This window comes from Desmodus rotundus, chromosome 9 (assembly GCF_022682495.2).
Source record: "Desmodus rotundus isolate HL8 chromosome 9, HLdesRot8A.1, whole genome shotgun sequence".
In the NCBI taxonomy this organism is placed as follows: domain Eukaryota; kingdom Metazoa; phylum Chordata; class Mammalia; order Chiroptera; family Phyllostomidae; genus Desmodus; species Desmodus rotundus.
The window spans coordinates 107,237,347-107,260,062 of record NC_071395.1 but is presented as its reverse complement, the minus strand read 5'-3'; the positions used below and the strand labels follow the sequence as shown (position 1 = coordinate 107,260,062).

The 22,716-nt window shown below is 41.9% G+C and overlaps 1 protein-coding gene across 6 annotated transcripts in view; it reads left to right on the top strand.

Annotated features, from left to right (window-relative positions):
- GPATCH8 (G-patch domain containing 8) overlaps positions 1–20,676 on the top strand; it is a 73,081-nt gene extending 52,405 nt beyond the window's left edge. For all 6 annotated transcript variants that reach the window (XM_024553597.3, XM_045190009.3, XM_045190011.2 and 3 more), the window contains 2 exons: positions 11,751–11,881; positions 14,584–20,676. In XM_024553597.3, the coding sequence (XP_024409365.2) occupies positions 11,751–11,881; positions 14,584–18,475 (4,023 nt within the window). In that variant the 3' untranslated portion in view covers positions 18,476–20,676. The remainder of the gene's footprint in view (positions 1–11,750; positions 11,882–14,583) is intronic.
- The last annotated feature ends 2,040 nt before the right edge of the window (positions 20,677–22,716 follow it).

Genomic DNA, 22,716 nt, shown 5'->3' with positions numbered 1-22,716 from the left:
CTTTCAACTTGAGAGAGGTAGAAATTGTTACAGCTCTGGTTCATTTGAATTTGGTATTTTTTTCTCCTGTGCACTTCAGTTTGACCCAATTCTCTCACCACTTTGGGGAGATTTTGTCCCCCGGGAGATACTTGGCAATGTCTGGAGACATTTTTGATTATCACAACTATAGGGGGATGTAGCTACTGGCATCTAGTGTGGGGGGCCAGGGGTGCTGTTAAACAATTCACAGTGCACAGAAAGCTCCTTGCAAACACGTTACTTGGCCCAAAATGTCAATCAGTAATGCTGAGGTTGAAACCCCTGTACTATTAGGACAACTGAAAACTTTCACATACATATGATGTTGTGATATCATTTGGTCTTTGCTTGGTATAAACAAATCACTATCATTTTAACTCCCCAGTTATGTTGTAAACATTTATAGTGTTAATCTAGATTATCTTAAATATTCATTTATTTATTTTTTTTAGATTATCATGAAAATGAAAATGCAAAATTAGGTTTTCCTATAGAGGATTCATGGACTACCTTATTCATTAATAGAGAATATATCTGTGATCCCTGGTCTGGAAAAAGAACTTCTAGCTGGTATAATTAACGTGAATGCACGTTAGCTTATTTTTCCACCTTGATCAAAAGCCCCTCTTAAGTGTTAGAACCAGTGTAGTACAAGTTTGTTACTTTGTTTTTGGAGGCATATTTTTTTTTATTTGGTTTCCATAGAGGCTTTTTCATCTTTCTTTATACTGCTCTCTTAATGCAAATGGTAGAATCTTGAGACAGAATACTATAAATTTATAGACAGAAAAATGCACACCACTAACTTTTTGTACAGTTACACACTTCCCTTCACTTAGAATTTCTAAGGAGCCTTTTATTGACCATGGTACAACATAGCTAAGTAACCCCTAAGAGGAGGTAGGTCCCATTTTTTATTCCTCTTTGATGGACATGAACTTATCATACAAATGGACCTACCATTTTCCAAATTTATGCTCTAAAATCATAAAGACACCCTGTCTTGTCTTCCAGGAAGGCACACAGGATTATTATGAATCTGAGATGATAGGTAAGTACATTCAACCCTATGTTAGTAACCCCTAGTTTGCATCTTCCATCAAATGTTCACTATTAAAATTTTCCAGAGGAATAATCTATTACATTTGGTAAACTACTAGTATAGGCAGGATTCTGAACATGCACTTATCTTCATTAAACACAAACAATCTCTCAAAAAAGGAGATACCGAGTCACCGTCATTTGTGGTGATTTTTTCTCTCTCTCACTATCCACTAGTTTTTCCTTAAATTTTCTAAGATATTTTGTGAAGCAAATCATTAATACACAAATATCAAGACCCAGTTTGATCTTCAAAGATGAAAAAGCTCATTTGACATTTTGGCTTTTTTCAGCAGTTTAACCCTTGTTTTAAAGTAATCATTTCAGCCCTGGCTGGTGTGGCTCAATGGATTGAGTGTGGGCCTGCCAATCAAAGGGTCCCCAGTTCGATTCCTAGTCAGGGCACATGCCTGGGTTGCGGGCCAGGTCCCAGTAGGGGCCACACGACAAGCAACCACACACTGATGTTTCTCTCTCTCTCTCTCCCTCCCTCCCTCCCTTCACCTCTCTAAAATAAATAAATAAAATCTTTTTTTAAGTAATCATTTCAATACATTTTGAGATCTTTAAAGGTATGCCTCATCATTCCTCAAGAGATAACCCATTGATTCCTTTTTATATTGTAAGTTGTTTCTGATATGCCTGAGTGCTCAATAAATGTTAGTGTCCATCTTCACCTTTGTAGACTTAGTTGTAAGTTACAGTTGAATTTGAAGCTACACATTTTTCCATTGCTTCCTCCCTGTTTCTTTGGGTGTCTTTTAAAATATGTCTGCTGCCCTGGCCAGGTGGCTCAGTTGGTTGGAGCAACGTCCCAACCACCAAAAGGTTGTGGGTTCCATCCCTGGTCAGGGCGCATGCAGGAGGTAATTGATTGACGTTTCTCACATTGGAGTTTCTCTCCCTCTCCCTTCCTCTCTCTCTAAAACCAATAAACATGTCCTTGAGTGAGGATATTTTTTTTAAGTTCTTTTTATTTTTTAAAGCTTTTTAGATGTCCTAAATTTTAAACTCCAGAAAACATTTTTTTCCCCAGAGGTAAATTTGTAGCAGCCCAGTAACAGTCAGAGCCTTATTTTTGTTGTTTTTGTTTTTCTTTCTTGGTGCCTTGTTACCTACTCAGGATTTCTCTAATCTTACTCTTTTTAGTTATGCCACTAGGGGCCTCCTCACCCACCAGGCTCTAGTACGTAAACCAAATTGTCCCACAACTCTTTTTTGTGTGGACTTTATGATGTTAAGTGTTTCCCCTTTAATTTCAGTTCTCAGTTTTTAAAAATGAGATTTTATGTAATTCAGGCTTTGGTTCATCTTGAAAAATTAAAATATCTGAACATTAGTAACAGTTGGCTAAAGCTGAATAGTTCCCATCTCTTAAAAGGCATGCATATGCACTAACTCTCCAATTAACTGATGTTTCCACTTCATCTTTTCTCGTGTCAACCCGTGTTGACTCATCACGTTGCCTGCCAAAACACAGACTCCCACAGGTTCTAATTGATACTGGGGTAGTAACACACTGAAAAGTTGCCTTACTGGGTCCAACTTCCTTGCAATTTCAAAATCATCTGTGGTAATCGGATCCAGTTATCAAAATCTGGTATTGTAACGCAGCTTTGAGAAATTCTGTTACCTGTAGAATCGATATCTTGATCAGAGGGAAGAATGCTTTCAGATTCCCCCTTCTTTCTGCAAATAGATTTAGTATGAAAACCTCTGACTTTTTTACATTTTTAGAAAAGACAAGACTCATTTAATACCAAGGTTTGTTTTAGCTGTAAAAGCAATGGTTTCCTGAGCTTTAAATAGCTGAACTAAAACAGATTAAACCTGTAGCAACCATCAGTAACTTGCCCATTCTAAATTGTGCAGAATAGAATCTATTATTATATGATTTAGTTAACTTTGTCTACACTGTTAGAATTACTTTTTGATAGCATTACTTACTTTTAGTTGACTATTTCAGTACCCAGTAATGTATCTTACCAAGGAACAGAAATTTTAGTGTTTTCCTTATTACTCAAAAATGAAGTAAGTTCTGACTTTAAGTGTTTTCTGAGAAATTCCATGGTGATGGAAAGATGGATCACTTAAGGATTTCATTCAAGTGTGGAGTGGTCACTTTGCACTTAAGTTTCATTGTTTAATGGTTGGATTTTTGCCTCTCAAGATAATTTACTGCATTTGATCCTCTGTATGCTTGGCACCTCAAACCACCTGGACCTCTGGCAAGCCACTGCAGATTTTTTAAAATGTGGACTGGGTTCCTATTTCAGTGCTACTCTGATATTCAGTGGGGGGAAACACAGAACTCAATAAATTAAAAAACCAAGGTGAGAGAAGATCATTTTAGGGCTAATTTTTTTTTTAAATGACCCTTCTAAGAAGCGAAACCACTAAAATCATATACATGAAGATATTCCATAGGTACTCTATATTTTGGGTCTTTATGGAATGTTTATCCTTAGAAAACCGTAACTTATTTTAAAGATGTGAAATAGGTTAAGAAGATTGTAAAGTACTTACAAATCCCAAAACTTCATGAATGTTGGCTTAAACAGTACAATTTACCTCTGAAGAGGTATGCTTTGAAAAGTTAAGCAATTGTGAAGAGGGGTATACATCTTACAACTTGAACACATTATAGCTTTATTTTAATAACCTGTATCAGAGATGAAAGTTTTAGGTTCATTGGTACCTTGTACCAGTATGGATGCCGTTTTCCTTGGGACTTGTTTGCTAAATAAGAGAATTGACATCCTTTGGCCACATCTCCTAAAAGTTGAGCGTGTTTTAAGGTTTTTCACCTGTTCAATCTTACCTACTTAACACCTCTGCTTTGTTGGGAATAGACTTCTTACACCCAGCTACCACAACCTCGATAAACTTGGAAAACTGCGTCTATTTAGGAAAGTTATCTTGCTTGTGAGCAGAGGTAACCCTAAACAGACCTCTTGGGAGCTGAGGTTGCTGGTAAACTCTGTATTCTCACTGTTATTTCTGACTCTTCATCTTGGCACACAATCCAAATTTGAGTAACAATGATTTTACCTTACTTATGTTCTGCGGTTTTCAGGCCCTTTTCTGCCCCCGTAAAGTAAGTCCTCACTTATTGAAATTGTCAGTAGGCTCTTGGAAACTGTAACTTGAAGCAAAACAACATGTAATGAAACCAGTTTTACCATAGGCTGATTGATACAAACAAGCTAAGTTCCTACAGCACATTTCTGGTCACAGAAATATCACCAAGCTTCTAAAGAAATACCCCAAACAGTTCTAATATTAAACATTGAAATAAGTGTGAGCTATACAAACATTTAAGAAAGATTAATAAAAACAAGGTAATTATTTTCCAGCCTGGGTTTGAAGATGGTCATAGCCTCTCCTGGTAGCTCAGGGAGCAAGGTTGGCACCCACTCTGGACAGGATGCCCTTCCATCGCAGTGTGCACCCACACCCCCCCACACTCACTCAGCTGGGACAGTGTGTAGAAACACCAACCCGTCTTAGGCATGCAGGAGGGAACGGGAGTACCTAGAGGAAAGTCCACGCAGACATGGGGGCATGTGCAAACTACAGGCAGTGGCCCTAGCCAGGAGTCACTTTTTCTTCCTTTTTTTTTCTTATCAATATTATAATGAAACAACATTATTCAAGGACCTGCTGTCTACTCATATTTATCACAGTATTGCACTGTAGTGGTGATTTTAAAAGTTAAAGCAACTTAAGGAATAAAGTTTGTGAATGGCAATGCTGAAAAGACCTCTGAACTGGGATGCTCCTGTGCATTTGCTTTGGGCCCAAGCAACTCTTACAATCTATCAAATGTTACATAGAGGGCAAACCTTTGCCTCCAGCTATGACCTGGAAGACTCACCTAAAACTCATCCACAAAATCACAACGGCATACCATTTGACACCTGTCCATACCATTTCACACCAATCGTACTAGGGTGGCTAAAATTAGACGCATTAACAGACGTTGGAGAGAATATGAGGAAATTGAAACTCTCCTGCATTGCTAATGGGGTTGTAAATTATGTAACCCCTCTGGAAAACTGTTTGGCAGTTCCTCAAAATGTTAAATACAGTGTTACCATATGACCGGTTTATACCCAATAGGAATGAAAATATATGTCCACACAAAAACTTTACAAGATTGTCCACAGCTGCATTATTCCTAATAAAAGTGGAAGCGACCTAGATATTCATCAACTGATAAAAAGATAAACAAGGCAATATGTCCCTACAGTGGGGTTTTATTCAGCAATAAAAAAGAATGGCTGACCGATAAATACACCATGCACAGACCTTGAAAACACTGTGCTGTGTGAAGGAAGCCAGTCACAAAGACCCCCGTGTTGGATGTTTTCATTGATAGGAAGAGTCCAGAACAAGCGAATCTAGAGAGAACATAGGTGGGTTTCTAGGGACTGGATGGAGAGGGGAAATGGGGAGTGACTGTAATGGCTATTGGGTTTCTTTGGGGGAAATAGAAATGTTCTAAAAGTAGACGGTGGTGATGGCTGCATAACTCTATGAATGTACTGTGCCCACCAAATTTTACACTTTAAATTTGTGAATTTGTGGCATGTGCATTATATTTCAATAAAATTATTTTTAAAACTTCATTTTCCACCTTAAATTTTAGGGGTGATGGTGAATGTCTATACATGAGAGTGTGTGTGTGTGTGTGTGTGTGTGTGTGTAAAATACCTTAAAGCAGGCACTTCTGGTATTTAAAGAATATACCATACTTGTAAGGCCTTTTGCTGAGTATTTTAACATAACAGAGCAAGAATTACACAGTGATTTTTTATGACATTAATTTGATATTTACCAAGTGATGTTAATATGTATTGTGTTACAAAATAATTGGGCATAAAAGGTAAGTATTGTCATAGATGACGAACTAGTACTACTCTTACCCAACAAAAAGAATGTATACTTCCGTCTTTCTCTCTGATTTTTTCCAGTATTTATAATCAGCATTAGTGTTTAGTTTTTCATGTTACCAAACAATTGGGTTTTTGTGTTACAGAATAAAATCTATTTTTATTACTTACTGATATTCATGTGCTAAAAGAAAGAATTTATATCTACTATGCTGTAACTTGGACTTCCTTAGTCATTTAACTATGATCTCTCTTCTCTTGAGTACTTTTAATGCTGAGAATTGTTCTCCTGGTCTTTTCCTCCCTCATCAAACATGGTGATGTCCTGGATGATCTCATCCAGAAGCATCAAACAGACTTGAATCAGGGTAACTTGGCCAAGTAACAACTACAGTATGATTACTCTGGTTTAGGAAAGGAAATCCGCATTAATGTTTTAAGAGCAAAGTAGGAAACTGGGGAGATGAGGCCATGGATTTGGGGTGTGCAGGATTGTTAACGTAGAGATAAGGGAGTGGTTGAGGTTCAGAAAAGGTCAGGTTATATTTAGCCAGAAAAAGAGATTGGGATACATACAACCACCCCTTCGTTACTCATTATTTCTCATCTCTGTTCGTAACCAAGAAATAACACATAAAAGCATGTGTATGTGTTGCCTCTCCCAACAACTCATTTTATAACTGAAACCAGTTGGGTGAATGTTTTTTTGGGTTTCTTTGTGTGCAGATTTTTTTTATTGTTGTTTAATTACAGTTGTCCCCATTTTCCCCCTATTACTCTCCCCCTGCCCTACCTACCCCCACCTCCCACATTCCATCCTTTCCCCCGCTTGTCTTTGTCCATTGGTCCTTTATGCAGGTTCCTTGATGACCCTCCTCTTTCCCCCGAAACATTTGATAAATGTTCATTGAGCATCTCTCATGCTATAGACAACGGTGTTTGTATTGCAAGATTAGTTATAAAGGAAGTCCCTGTTCTGGGACAGCGGGGTTGCTGTCTAGTAAGAGAAAGAGACCATGGGTAATCTTTTGACCCTAAAGAGACAAAATTAGGTTTTATCTTTAGAGTTGAGTCAATATTAGAATGTAAGATTTTTAATGGCAATAGGAAATATTCTGCTTATGTTCTTCCTATTTTTTTCACATGGAAACAATAGTTTTTGTTTCTTAAATTGAGATAATAGATACAAAATACTTGAGAAAGGTTTATCCTAGTAAAGTATACTCAACAAAGTTGTAGCATCAAATTTTATTTTGATAGAGGAGAGAAGAATAGCACCAGAGGATAACAAAATATTTTATTAGATCCAGACCCTTAGGATTTTGTTAGGGGAAGCTATATAGAAATGTCTATCATTCATTTTCAGCTTAAACAGTGCCATTTTTTTCTATTGACCCTTCACATTATTGATGATCTGGGTAGATTTATCATCCCCATTAAAAACCTGGGGAAGACGTACCAGATTCATTTTCCTGATTTAATTTGTTCACAGTTGCATAGTGGAGCAGGAGTTTGTTTCTGGAGTAGACGTTTTTTTCCTGCCAATGCAGTGCCATTTAACTGTGGTTTAAGAACAGGATGTCATTTACATTCGAAGTGGTCTTTAACCCAAATAGCCGCGGTTTATGTGGGTGGGTACTATGGCTTGTTTATTAAGGCCTTCCCTCTGCTGGTCTTTTGAGAGATTTAATGGAAACCCCAGCTACCACGTGATTCAGAATTAGTGAGAAATGTTTCTTCCTTTGTGTTCTATGCCACAAATGTTTATCTTTTTGGAAACATACTCTTGGTTTCTCAGGAAAACAGGATCTTGAAACCTTTTCAACTTGAATGGGGTTTAGTGTCCTTTTTAGTGAATCAAATATTTTCCAACTAAAATGTTATTTGGCTTAACTTTTTATTAATATCTCAATAAATAAGTAAATTTATTAGCATACTTTATAATTTTCAGGGATAAGAACATATATTATTGGCTTTGGAATAAGCTTAAGTGATTAATTACACCATTCAGATAAGACCCTATCTCAGTTTGGAGTCTAGCTGGAATTTTTGTGTATGACATGGAATTTGCTCAGCCTTTGAAAAGAGTTTTGGATTGTTGGCACATCTGTAATTTTGTTCTTCTTGCATGCATTCTGTCTCTTCTCTAATGGACAAGTGTGTTTCTTCTCTAGTCTCGCCTAGAAGACGTCTAAAGTTGTGTTTCTCTTTAGAACTTAAGGGGAAAGTAGAAGTACAAATCCGAGGGAATTTCATGCTGATACTCAGTGGCAAATGAGCCAGGTTGGGTAGCCTTTTGGAATAAAACAGAGAACTTCAGAAAACCTGACTCTGAATTAGGGTCTGACACCTTTTATAAAAATTACTTTTTAGTAGGAAATTGAGAAGTTCCTGGTCAGGATCTTTTTTGGCATCTGGCCCAATTCTGTCTAGAAGGAAGGGGCCTTTTAGACTTTGATTTATCTAAAGAATGACTTGTTACTGTTTGAGAGCAGTGATAGCTAGGTAAACTGTATTATGACATAACTTGAATATGTCCCTAGTAGAGATATGAAAATATTTCCTAACCCAATTTTTCTATAAATGATAAAAATTCATATGGGGGAAAGTCAAGGATCCAATGTGTAAGCCAAATTATTCACCAACCGTTTACACGTTTTACAGTCTTGGTACTGCTGCGCGCCCTGCAGGGTTTGGTACAAAGGTAAGCCTAGGCCTTTTGCACGTGAAGGTGTGGGGGGCAGTATGGAACAGCTCTGCCATTCTGAGTGCTTTACATTTATTTTGACTCTGATCTCATGAATCTATTGCTAGATAGCCCTCTTTTTCTAAAGAGGGAACTGGAGCGCAAAGAGGTGAAACCATTTGGCTAGTGATTAATGGATTTGAATCCATGTTTTCCAATCTGAAACTTTATACATAAGTATAGTCAGCAAAATACCATGTTTGCTAGATGAGTTCTCGCACAAAGTGCTGATTAGACAGTTCAAAAAGAAGAAAATCCTATCTTATGAGAAATCAGTAGAGACATTGCAAGGGTAATTTAGTTTGACCTTGAGTAGAAAGGAGAGGCTTTGAGTTAGGAATTCATTTTTATCATGGGAATGCTCTTATCTGAAAGAGTTAGTAAAGGTGTTAACAGGTAAAGTTAGTAAAGGTGTTATAGGTATTTGCCTACACCCTGTATAGAACCAGGATAACTGCATAGAAGGGGCTGTAATTTGGATTTGTTTTGTTGACAGCATCTCTTTTTTTTTTTTTACTCCCTACCTCCTGTTGTGTGGTGGTAGGAATTTGACGTAGATTATCTTCAGGATGATGTGGACACAGTCTTATCCCTTTCAACTCCAAGTTCGCACCAAGTGGCTTGCTGAGTGATTGGAAAGCTTAATCTCTGACTTATTCTGGAAACTCCAGACTTTGATAAAATGCTCATTCTTTAGACAGTGTCCTGTAGTTTGGGAAATACTCCTAAAATTGATGAAATATTTGTAAGAGGGAAGGAAATGACTGGACACAGGGAGATTTTCCAGGCTTATTGCGTGGCTGAGAGAAGACAGCAGATGTGAGAAAAACATACATTCTATTTAAATCTTGGCTAGAGAGCCTGTTAGGTGATTGGGGCAGAACTAAAAAAAAAAAAGTAAGACTAGCTTCGTGGCCTCCCATAATCATGCAATAGTCCTGACAGGCTCTCTGACTCCGTTTCATTCTCTTCAGAAGGAGGAAATTAGAATCCATGTTTATTTAAAATAGTTGATCTCCCATCTTAAAGTGGTTTTTATAAAAATTATAATTCTGGCCCTTCCTGGAAAGACAACTGATTAATACTTCTCTCCCTCTCTTTCTCCCTCCCTTTCCCTCTCTCTAAAAATACATAAAACCTTTTTTGTTTTGTGTTTTTTTTTTTTTTTTGCCCTGGCTGGTGTGGCTCAATGGATTGAGTGCCAGCCTGTGAACTAAAAGATTGCCAGTTCGATTCCCAGTCAGGACACATGCCTGGGTTGCAGGCCAGGTCCCCACTTGGTTTCTCTCCCACTCTTCTCCCTCCCTTCCCCTCTCTCTAAAGGTGAATAAATAAAATACTTTAAAATAAATTTTTTTAAAAAAATTATAATTCTGCTGCAGTAAGCCTCCATAAAACAATTTTGCTAGCTGTTGGTTACTTGAGCATCCCCAAAATCAAGGTAAATGAAAATAAGACGAACGGCTTTCAGACAGTAGTGGTCTTTCCTAAAGTTCTATAACCATTTTGCCTGAAAAAAAAATGCAGTGCTTCCATTTATCTAGGCGGGATTATCACTGTCGGTCTGTGTGTATGTTCACATATATATGTCGTACAGGAGCTTCTTCCCCAGCCCTTTTAGGGTTGATGGCTTTGTCCCTGATTGTGTAGTGTAATGAGAAATAATCTCATTTCTTAGATTCACTAAGAGAGCTTGTGTAGTAATGCTTGCTTTATTTTTTTTCTCTTCCACTCTCGTTTTATTTTTACTTTTTTTTCTTTGTGATGTGACATTTTCAGCTGATGTATTGAAAGCAAATCCTTCTAATTTGGGAGCCCAGATCACAAGAGTGAGTTTTTCTACTAGTGTCTCTAGCTGTATATCTTTTTTTGTGTGTGTCTTTCCACCCTTTCCCCTCCCAATTCAAAAATACTCAAAACACATTTCATAAATACTAGATAAGAAAATTCCTCTGTCTGTTGAACATTATACCCTTCCACAAAGCAATGTCCACTTTATATTGGGTCAAATTCTTTTTCCCAATGCTGTTGTAAAAACATAGGCTAATGTGTGTATTTTGGTTTGGTTTGTTTGTTTTTTGTATTATGTAGTATGTTGAAAATACTTTCACTTCTGTCTTCATTGCAGATAGGTGTGTCTGGACCCTGTCAGTAGTGTGTCGTAGTACTATTCTTTTTGTTACCGTTCTTTTGTTTTAAGGAAATTTATGTAATAGCTTCTGACAATAAAAGACCCATTGTTTTACTAGGGTTTTTAAGGAATAAATTCTTTGACTTATCTCTGTTCTCCCTCCTCATCCCCTGGATGCCCCTCTCAGGGCCAGGAAGCAGTGGAAAGCTATACGTACTACTGTCTCATTTCAGCAGACTGACCAGGTGAACTGTGGTCAGACTGGTGAGCTCTGAACACGCCAGCATTGGAAGACGGTTTGTTGGTTAGTCACAGGAGAACTGTTCATGCTGCAAAGAAATAATAGCACCTTCTTATGGTGGAACAAAAGTTATGCTTTCTATTTGTTAGTCATGATTCAAATAACTTCCCCATGTAAGCTGTACATTGCTTTTTAAGATCTTAATGCCTGGGTAATTTTCTGTACTAGCTTAGCCCCTTTCTGTTTGGCTTGTGTTATTACAATTTATCTCATGTTCTGTTTGTCTAGTTTTGCATCCTGGAACAGCAAGTGATTAAATAGCCCCTTTTCTCTCCTCCTCGTATTTTAAAATTTGCTTGTTGCTTCTGACATCGTTTGAGTTTGCCCAATAAAGCATATGGTATGCTATCCTAATTAGAAAGGCACATACTCCGAGTGTTTACCCAAAGTGATCAGCCATTGTGTTTTCAATCACCAGAAGAGAACATAACGATGTATTCTACGCTAGCACTGTTATAACCATTGATTGAGGGTAAATTTTAAAAGCCTTGCTTTCAGTATCCCCAAGTTATTCTAAGTCACCCACCCCTCTGTTCCCTTCTTTTGTTACCCCAGAGATTGAAAGATCTCAAGCAGAGAGAGTTTGCTCGAAATGTTTCTTCAAGATCCCGCAAGGATGAGAAGAAACAGGAAAAAGCTCTTCGGCGCCTCCATGAGTTGGCAGAGCAAAGAAAACAAGCTGAATGGTGAGGAGATTTTCTCTCAGAGGGTCTACAGATAATTGTAATCCTTAAGATTTAAGATTATAATTTAAGAATAGTGATCTTTAAGTTTTTAAAATATCCTTCTTTCAACCTTAAAGCATATCTACACTTGGGGTATAATACACTGATTAATAATAGGCTCCTCTGGCCCTGGCTGGTGTGGCTCAGTGGATTGAGTGTCATTCCCAGTCAGGGACATGCCTGGGTTATGGGCCAGGTCCCCAATAGAGGGCGCACGAGAGGCAACCATGCATTGATGTTTCTCTCCTCTTTTCTCCCTTTTTCTCTCTAAAAATTAAAAAATTAAAAAAGAATATGCTTTTTCTGAGGCGACATCCTACAATCTGTGTAACCTTAAATTATCTAATCTCTATGCTATCTTATCTATAAGATGGAGATGGTAATAAAAGTCTACTACTTAGAGCTTTTGTGAAGAGTGGTTGAGTTATTACATAAAAAAGGGCTTGTAAGAATGCTTAGCACATAGAAGATGTTTAATAAATTATGGAGCTGTTAATTGTTCCTATCTCCAATGTTCTTATGTAGAAAAGCACATATATTATAGTATTTTATAGGTAAAAAGTACGGGGACACAGATTCAAGTATTCAAGCCTTTTAAGGACTATACAGTTAGTACTAACCACCCTGAAACCCAGGGAATTCTCTAAGGTTCCTGCCTTCTTGAATGTTCTTTTTGATATTCCTTCATGGTTCTCAACTAACAATTTGGGGCTGATACTTTGGCTTAGGTGGAATTTATTCCACCTAGGGCTGAATTTCCAAGCAACTAGACTTTGGGGACCCAGTCTTTGAGCATCTGAGGATTCATGAGGTATACACTCCAGTCAGAAGAACTAGGCCCGCCCTGGCGGGGTGGCTCAGCTGGTTGGAGCTTCATCCTGCACACCAAAAGGTTGCAGGTTCGGTCCCCAGTTGGAGTGTGTGTGAAAGGCAACCAATCGATATTTCTCTATCACATCAATGTTTCCTTCTCTCTACCTTCCTCTCTCTCTCTAAAATCAATAAACACATCCTGAGGTGAGGATTGAAAAAAAGAAAGTACATTTTTAATGGCTGGCCAGGACCAAAGGAGGGAACTGAAAGTTTATAGCCCAGTTGGAGTCAGGGTTTCCAGGTTCCTGGACTTCCTAGGTTTATTTTTGCCTCTTGATCCTTTTTTGCCTATTAACTTCTCTTGTGTTTTTAGAGGCAGAAGGAAGGGAAAGAACATATAAGGTCTAAGTTTTGAAACAGAATTAACCTGTCAGCTCTCATGTTGGCTTAGACTGTCTATAGATTCCTTCTTTGGCGTCTCTCTATGTAGTAAGCACATTCCTCGTGGGCGTGTTGCAAGGGTACGTCTTTAAAAAGTATATAAAAGGCCACTATCTAGTTCAGGACATATTTTAATACATGTTTTTCTTCAGAGATGATTTTTAGTTCTGTTTTATAAACAAACAGTTAAAAGATGACCGAGTAATCTCTGGGGAGAATGAAAGGTTTTGAACCCTCATCAGTTGTTTCATTGTCCTAAGAGTAATGTATAACCCCTAGTAAGTATTACTGAAGTAACGTGGCAAAGACTAGGCAAAAGATCAAAATAAGTCCCCTTTTTATTTGATTTGATGGTTTCTTTGCTGTGGGGTAGGTTTCATGACACAGTGTAAGTATCTTGGGTTCCCATCTTCCAATAGCAGGAGTTGAGAGAGCAAGGGATGCCACAGCCACAGTGTCCAAATATATTTGATTCCTGAGTTTAAGGCAGCTAGTAGCTAGAGTTCAGGTAATGAGGACTTCAACCATAAAGATATCTAATCCTCTTCGTTCTTCAGTTTGCCTTGACAGATAGATACCTTTACAGTTCACACGCTATATAAATTTCAGGTGTAACAGGAGATGAAAACACTGGCTTTGAGGCTCCTTAGTGTTCCTTTTTTCAAAGCTGAGAAGGTCCTTGGTAGTATCATGATCATTGAATGGAATGCCTAGTAAGAATCACAAAACCAAAACAAATGCTTGGGTGTGGTGCCTAGGAGACGGGCACAGACTCGGTCTCTCAGACAGACATACTGGTCACAGACAGCCAGAGAGAGGCGCGGTAGAGATTTCCGCCTATGCTAAACACGGAGAATATGTGTATTTTTAAAAATGAAATTTGAGGGGAAATTGTGACAACTGTAATAGAATAACAATTTAAAAAATGATACCTTTAAAATAAAAATATGAAATTTGAAAGCAGAGGAAATTAGAGGGGTTTGGGGGGGTTGTTTGTTTTGGGGGCTTTAGCTGAGTAGAGAACCTTTGTGAACAGATTTTCAGCACTACGTTCGACAGCATACTGATGGTTAGGGTGATGCGGTAAGAAATGAGCATGGATACAGGATGGGTAGACTGTACCATATGGTAATGATAGGGCATTTTAATTTAGACACCTTAGGAAAAAGTAGCAGTACCTGTCTAGTTTTGAAAATGGAGCTTGATAGGTTGACAGTGTGAGACGTTGCCTGACCACACTGAGGGCGTTCCCTTCATTAGCACAAGGCTGAGGAGTGACCGCCAGTTGGTGTCCTTCAGACCTGCCTGGGAATGGGTGATAGAACATGAGGTAAGTATTTAATAAGAACTAATGAAATGTACTCCTAAACCTGTTGTTTTGTTTTTTATTTTTCTAAACCACTGTGTAGTGCACCTGGAAGTGGTCCTATGTTCAGACCAACTACAGTGGCTGTAGATGAAGAAGGTGGAGATGATGATAAAGATGAATCAGTAACAAACAGTGGCATCAGTACCACCACCACTTGTGGCATGGGATCTGAATTCCCCACAGATAAAGGAGGCCCTTTCACTGCGGTACAGATCACCAATACCACTGGACTGGCACAGGCTCCTGGCTTAGTCTCCCAAGGCGTCAGCTTTGGCATTAAGAATAACCTGGGTACCCCATTGCAAAAATTGGGAGTGTCGTTTTCTTTTGCCAAGAAGGCTCCTGTCAAACTCGAATCAATAGCATCAGTTTTCAAGGACCTCGCAGAGGAAGGGACCCCTGAAGATGGAACAAAAGCTGATGAGAAGGGTTCTGACCAAGTACTACAGAAGGTGGGAGACTCGGATGGTGGTGGTAATCTCGACGGTAAAAAAGAGGACGAAGACCCTCAGGATGGAGGGTCCCTTGCCTCCACATTATCTAAGTTAAAAAGAATGAAGCGAGAAGAAGGAGCTGGGGCTACAGAGCCAGAGTATTATCACTACATCCCCCCAGCACACTGCAAAGTAAAACCTAATTTTCCCTTCCTACTCTTTATGAGAGCCAGTGAACAAATGGAAGGTGATAATAGTACTCACCCAAAGAATGCCCTGGAGAGCAAAAAAAGCAATTCTCCCAAGCCTAAAGGCTTCATCAAGGTGGCAGCAAGCCAAGGAGCAGAAAAGGCAGTTAGTGAAGTGTCCCAGCAGCAGACAGAAACTGGTATGGCTGAGCCCTCAGAACCTGGAAGCAAAGCTGAAACAAAGAAGGCCTCGGGAGGGGACGTAAGTGAGCAGAGTTCAGAGAGTCAGAGTCAGAAGGCTTCAGACATCCAGACGTGTGAGTCCAACCCTGGTAAAGAACCCGCTCAGACCACCTCAGCAGGGAAAGAAAGCCAGGAGGGGCCCAAACATCCTACCGGTCCCTTCTTTCCAGTTTTGAGCAAAGACGAAAGCACCGCCCTCCAGTGGCCGTCAGAACTACTGATTTTTACCAAGGCAGAACCCTCCATTTCATACAGTTGTAACCCTTTATACTTCGACTTCAAACTTTCAAGGAACAAAGATGCCAGAGCTAAAGGGACAGAAAAACCAAAAGACATAGGAGGTTCCTCAAAGGACCATCTCCAAGGCCTTGATCCTGGTGAGCCAAATAAAAACAAGGAAGGTGGAGAAAACATAGAACATTCCTCAGGAGACAGAGTGGATGCACCTGCCTCAGGGTCTGCCTGTCTCAGCCAGAATAAACAGGAGCCTGGTGGCAGCCATGGGTCAGAAACAGAAGACACAGGCAGAAGCCTTCCTAGCAAGAAGGAACGATCCGGCAAGTCCCACCGACACAAAAAGAAGAAGAAGCACAAAAAATCCAACAAACACAAACGGAAACACAAGGCTGATCCAGAAGAGAAAAGCTCTAAGGCTGAGTCTGGGGAGAAGTCTAAGAAGCGCAAGAAACGAAAACGAAAGAAGAACAAGTCGGCCCAGGCGGATTCTGAACGGGGACCCAAACCGGAACCCCCTGGCAGTGGTAGCCCTGCGCCCCCAAGACGACGGCGGCGAGCTCAAGATGATTCCCAGCGGAGGTCCCTCCCGGGTGAAGAAGGGAGCAGTGGCAAGAAAGACGAAGGTGGAGGTGGAGGGAGCTCCCAAGATCATGGTGGGAGGAAACACAAAGGCGAACCTCCAGCTTCGTCCTGCCAGCGAAGAGCAGGCGCCAAGCGGAGCAGCCGGTCCAGCCACCGGAGTCGGCCCAGCAGTGGAGATGAGGATAGCGATGACGTTTCTTCGCGCCGGCTGCACCAGAAGTCCCCGTCCCAGTACAGTGAGGAGGAGGAGGAGGAGGAGGACTCGGGCAGCGAGCAGTCCCTTAGCCGCTCGCGGTCTGACCGGCATCATTCCTCACACCGCTCCTCTCGGCGTTCTTACTCCAGTAGCTCGGAGGCTTCCTCCGACCAGAGCTGCTACAGCCGGCAGCACAGTTACTCCGATGACAGCTACAGCGACTACAGCGAGCGGTCCCGGAGGCACTCCAAGCGCTCGCACGACTCTGACGACTCGGACTACACCAACTCCAAGCACCGGTCCAAACGGCACAAGTACTCTTCCTCGGAGGATGACTACAGCCTCAGTTGCAGCCAGTCCCGGAGCCGCTCCCGGAGCCACACCAGGGAGCGCTCGCGGTCCCGGGGCCGCAGCCGCAGCAGCAGCGGCAGCCGCAGCCGGAGCAAGAGCAAGCGGAGAAGCCGCAGCACCACGGCCCACAGCTGGCAGCGCAGCCGGAGCTACAGCCGGGACCGCAGCCGCAGCACCAGAAGCCCTTCCCAGAGGTCAGGCTCCAGGAAGGGGTCCTGGGGTCACGAGAGCCCTGAGGAGAGGCGTTCTGGTCGTCGAGACTTCATTCGCTCAAAAATCTACCGCTCCCAGTCTCCTCATTACTTTCGGTCAGGCCGGGGAGAGGGTCCTGAGAAGAAGGAAGATGGCAGAGGAAGTGATGGTAAAGGGACAGGCCCACCATCTCAAAATAGCAATGTTGGTGCAGCAAGGGCGTCAGAGGGTGACTGCAGCCCTGAAGATAAGAATTCCCTGACTGCCAAACTGCTACTGGAGAAGATCCAGTCAAGGAAAGTGGAGAGAAAACCCAGTGTGAGTGAGGAGGTGCTGGCCACTCCTAATAAAGCTGGGCTCAAGCTTAAGGACCCCCCACAAGGTTACTTTGGGCCCAAGCTCCCTCCCTCTCTTGGCAATAAGCCTGTCCTTCCACTGATAGGGAAGCTCCCAGCCACTCGAAAGCCCAACACTAAGAAATGTGAAGAGTCTGGCTTAGAAAGGGGAGAAGAGCAAGAACAATCAGAGACGGAAGAAGGGCCTCCAGGGAATAGCGATGCCCCATTTGGACATCAGTACCCCCCAGGGGAAACAGCTGGCCCCTTATCAGAGCCACCTCCAGAAGAGCCAAAGTCTGAAGAAGGTACTGCTGATCACCCTGTGGCTCCACTCGGCACCCCAGTGCCCTCTGATTGCTATTCTGGGGACCCGACCATGTCCCATAACTACCTCCCTGACCCCAGTGACGGGGACACCCTAGAGTCCTTGGATAGTGGCGGTCAACCAGGCCCTGTGGAATCTAGCTTGCTGCCTATCGTGCCAGAACTTGAGCACTTCCCCAGTTATGCACCTCCCAGTGGGGAGCCTAGTATTGAGTCAGCGGATGGGGCTGAGGACGCTTCCCTGGCTCCGCTGGAGAGCCAGCCCATCACCTTCACCCCTGAGGAGATGGAGAAGTACAGCAAGCTCCAGCAGGCTGCACAGCAACACATCCAGCAACAGCTTCTGGCCAAGCAAGTAAAGGCCTTCCCAGCTTCTGCTGCCCTGGCCCCAGCCACTCCAGCCCTGCAGCCCATCCATATTCAGCAGCCGGCCACAGCCTCTGCCACCTCCATCACGACTGTTCAGCATGCTATCCTACAACATCATGCTGCAGCAGCTGCTGCCGCCATTGGCATTCACCCCCACCCTCATCCCCAGCCGCTTGCCCAAGTACATCATATTCCCCAGCCACACTTGACCCCCATTTCTTTGTCCCACCTCACTCACTCAATCATCCCTGGCCACCCTGCCACCTTTCTCGCTAGCCATCCCATCCACATCATTCCTGCCTCAGCCATTCATCCTGGACCCTTCACCTTCCACCCTGTCCCACATGCTGCCCTCTACCCTACCTTGCTTGCCCCACGGCCTGCTGCAGCAGCTGCTACTGCTCTCCACCTTCACCCACTACTTCACCCCATCTTCTCAGGTCAAGACCTGCAGCACCCTCCCAGCCATGGCACATGAGTTGGGGGTGAAAGCCCAGGTAGGACCAGGGAAAGTGGCCCACAAGTCTTTCCTTGGGGGTGTTGAGCCATTGATGCCAGCAAGTAGAAGCTGGGATGGGCAGTGTCTGATAGCCAAAGAGTCGAGTTTTGGCTCGCAGGGCTGGTTTTAGATTCGAGGTTTGCTTTGGGTTCACTATCAGGGATTTGTTTTTCCCTTTTGTCCCTCCTCCTGTGTTTCTAAGCTAGGGAACACCAGTAAGCGCTACCCACCCCTCTGCAGCAACATCTCCAAACCGTCAGGTTGAGATACTCCCCTCCTCTCTCCACTTTTTAACCTCCGCTCTTCCCTTCTACAAATTTTAAACCATTTTCCTCCTCTCTGGCCAGCGGGTTGTCCTTCTGGTCCTGCCTTCCCGTTATCTTTGACCATCCGTTGGTGACTTTGTGTTATCTGGGTGAGTTGGAAAGGGATTCTGACCTGGAATCAGATGCTCCTCAGGCTGTTTGTTATTCAATCCACTTCCCACACACAGAGCCACACGTTTGGCACTGTTGTCCCAGTGCCCCTCATTCCAGGAGAGACATCAGCTTATCCCAGAAAAGAAGATCCTGTCGTGATTACAGGCTGTGCGGAACATAGAGTCACCCATGTGCTTCCCCAGAGAGGAGCTCGTGTGTCTGAAGGGTGTATTTTCTTCTGTCGTGTTGATGTTTCCTTCTTAATTTATAGGATTTTTTTAATGTAAAAAAAAAATTGCACTGAACTCTAAAAGTAAATGCTGCTTTTTGTAGCTCATAAAAAAGGTTCCATATTTGTAGTATACTGCAATAATATTTTTTACATCCAGCTCTTTAAGTGATCCTTGTTCTGGTGGCTTTGTGTAAATATGTTTGCCCTAGTCAGATTAAGAAACTAAAGGTTATAAAATGAAAACAAAAAATAAAGTATTTGTTTTCTGCTAGATGCAAAAATGACTAAGCATGTATATTTTATCAAGCTCATGTATTTTTTTGAAGTTATGAACTATAAAAATGTTAAAACAAGAAAGGAACATTGTTTAACACATTTGCGGGGACAAAATGTTCACTAATTTGCATTAAATGGTGCCGCCCAGCACTGGGATTTTTTAACTAATGGGCATCAGTCAGCTGGGGGTGTTGGGAGGATACTCAGTTATGACAGTCTCCCTCATGTGCTCTGCTGTTTTATACAGAGAACCAGGTGGGCCCCACAGAGGAGGAAGAAGTTCAAGAGCTTTATTTGAAAGCAGATTCAGAGTGATTAGAGGTTTCCTGGGTGCCTTGTTCCAGGCAGTCCATTTGCCTTCCTAGTACTTAGCCTCCTCTGATAATTTTTTTTTAATGTGCCTTTTGGGTTGGCTAGAAACAAGTAGAAGTGGACCGGGGATGATAGAGTTGAGACAGTTTTCTTCCTTCTTTTGGTGGGAGGTGAGCACGTTTGTAGATATAGCAGATTCTTTTGCTTCGTAGTTTTCATGCCTTCAGCCCAGCTTAATTTAAGCAGTGAAGATTCCTTTTTTCCTCTTCCGTGACATTATGGCACGTACCAGAGGAAGTACCACCTCACTTCCTCTTCCTCTTGCCTTTCACCCAGGCGCCCAGACCTAATAATCCAGGTCTCATCTTTGGTGTAGTTAGCAGTTCCCTGTTTGGAGATTCCCACCCATTGCTGTGACTAGAATGGTTGGGTTTTCACCTACAGGGAAAACAAACCCTGCTGTTTTATTTCTCGAATTCCCAAAAAGAAAAAGGTTTTGAGTTTATGGAAGCAAGTGCTGGGCAAACAAGGGTCTTGACTGACCCTCCTACCTTTTCAGTGCTCCACGTGTGATTCAGCAGCATCACTTTTTTGATAACTAGCACTGGAAAAATGAAATCATGTCTTTGAAGTGAAGGGACTAATTTTTCTTTGCTGTCAGCCCATGTAAATAATTTAAATAATACAGTATTAACATTTTTGTGCTGCTTCCCATTAGCTTGTAGATTGAGCCATACTCCGGCTGCCTCTACCTTCCTGGGGGCAGTTTTCGTTAACTTCCAGAATAGTGATTTTAAAACTTAAAGAAAGAAAAACAGTAGCCTATCCTTCCTTATAAGCATAAAAGATTGTATTTAACTTTATCGCATATGATAGAGATATATATGCTGTAAAATTAGGGAAAGGAACTTTCTAATAAACCAATGATTTGTGGAAACTTAGTAGAGTCTCTTGTGATTGTTGCCCCATCCATTCAAGTTGGGAAGGGATGGATTTACGGGTTACAAATAACATCTCATTTGAAGTGATCGAGGAAGAGACTCTTGTGAACCAGCTGATGATGTTTGGAATTGTGCTTCTCAGAGCTCAGGCTGCCCAGGTAGAGGGGAAAGATGATGTTGTGGGAAGAAGTGGTGTAAAGTTTCTCATCCTTGGAATGTGCCCCTTCTTTCCACTCTTTCCCATAAGAATTTTCTTTTTCTACCTTTACCTCATCATAGAAGTGTAATATGTGTATAGTAGAATGTAAGCGCTCACTAAATAAATGGGTTTGGAATTTCTGCCTTTGACTTTTAGGATTTGGGGTAAACTTTAGGGCAATGGGATTACAAGAGTTATCTGCCTGGCCTTTGCCTTCCAGATGAAGTTCTGTATACCAGAACCAGTTTTGAATTATTCTCAACCTTTCAATAATAATAGAATGCTTGAGAGCTAATAGTTAGTAGAATATTAAAAGGAAATACTCCTTCTGACTGAGCTGATAAAAGTCTGTATTTACTGAATCAAAACAGTTTTCACAAAAGGGAAAGTTTAGCATCCAGAGCTAACCATAGATTTATAGTAATAAATTCGTTTCTCTTCCTCAGCCTTTCAGGAAGGACTAGTACAATGTCTGTTTCTTAACTACTCATAATAGCTGTGTTCTCCCCTTAACTGAAGAGAAGCTATTCAACTTGAACCTTGGGTTGGATGCTGAGATCTGCCTATTTTCCTAAAGTAGCAAAATTCCTTCCCAGAAAGAAAGGAATTAAATTTCCTGAGCAGGCAAGGTGCCCGTGAAAGCAGCAGACTGGCCTGTAGAGTGTGCCCCACGGGCAGCTGCCTGCCTCCGCCACCTGGACTCAAAACGTGGATGCACTCGCTCTCCTGCACTCTCAATGTCTAATCCAGTTGTTGTCAAGCATTTCCACTCTTATTTGCCAGAGACACCTTCCCCTTCCCCTTCTCAAACTCACGTCTGAATTTTTGCAGCATTTCCTGGCTGACCTCCCTGACTCTAGGATATAATTCACTGTCCCATATCTTACTGGCTTCTCAGAATCTGACTGCAGTTCATTTTGTATGCACTGCTTCCCAATAAAATTGTAAGTTCTGAGAGGACAGGAACTGATTCTTACAGCATCGGCGCCCTGCCCCCCCCCCCCCCGCCCCGTCCCTTTTCTTTCTTAATCCCTGAGAGTGTTTTACGGAGTTGAACACATAGTAAACATTTTGATTATATGCTCAAGAAAGGAACAAAGTAAAACACCACTGACTGAAGATTATGCATCAGGACTTAGAAAAGAAACCAAAGATGATAAAAGATTTTTTCTTTGTATCTACATCAGTGCCAGGCACGCAGTAAAAATTCAGTAATTGTTGAATTAATGAAGCCTTAGCAGAACTTTGAATTCACTGGGGGATTCTGGGCCTCAGGCTGCTGACAGGACAGAAAGGCGGCAGCAGTGTGTCCGTAGCCGCCCTCCGCCTGCCATCTGAGACGGGAGTTGACCCAGCTCAGACTAAAGGAACACTCAGGGGAGCAGAATCCGTACAGCATACCAAGCTCCTTTGGCTTCCCAATTCGGGTGCTCCACCTGTTTCCAGTTTTAGTTGCTGGTACCACGGGCCTGCCAGCCAGCACGGCACCAAAGCTTCAAATTACTTGATGCTTCCCCACCATGTCCAGTTACTGATCTTACTGATGGTGTAATCTCTGCTGTTGTCTCTCATTCCTGCCTCACCGCCTTTAACCAAGAGGGCTGCAGTTCCTCTGGTCTTCCCACTAAGTCCTGCTTTTTCCAGTTCCTTCTATCCACAGACCGCCAGTGTAATTGTCCAAATTGGAGCACAACTCATCAATGTATCTCTTACACTCTGGCTTTAGAAGTGTTTATGATTCTTTGTCTCCTACAGATTAAAGTTCAAATTCCTGTATAAAGCACTCAAGGACCTCCAGTTATTTGACCCCAGCTTCCATTCCACTTCAGTGCCCCAGTCCA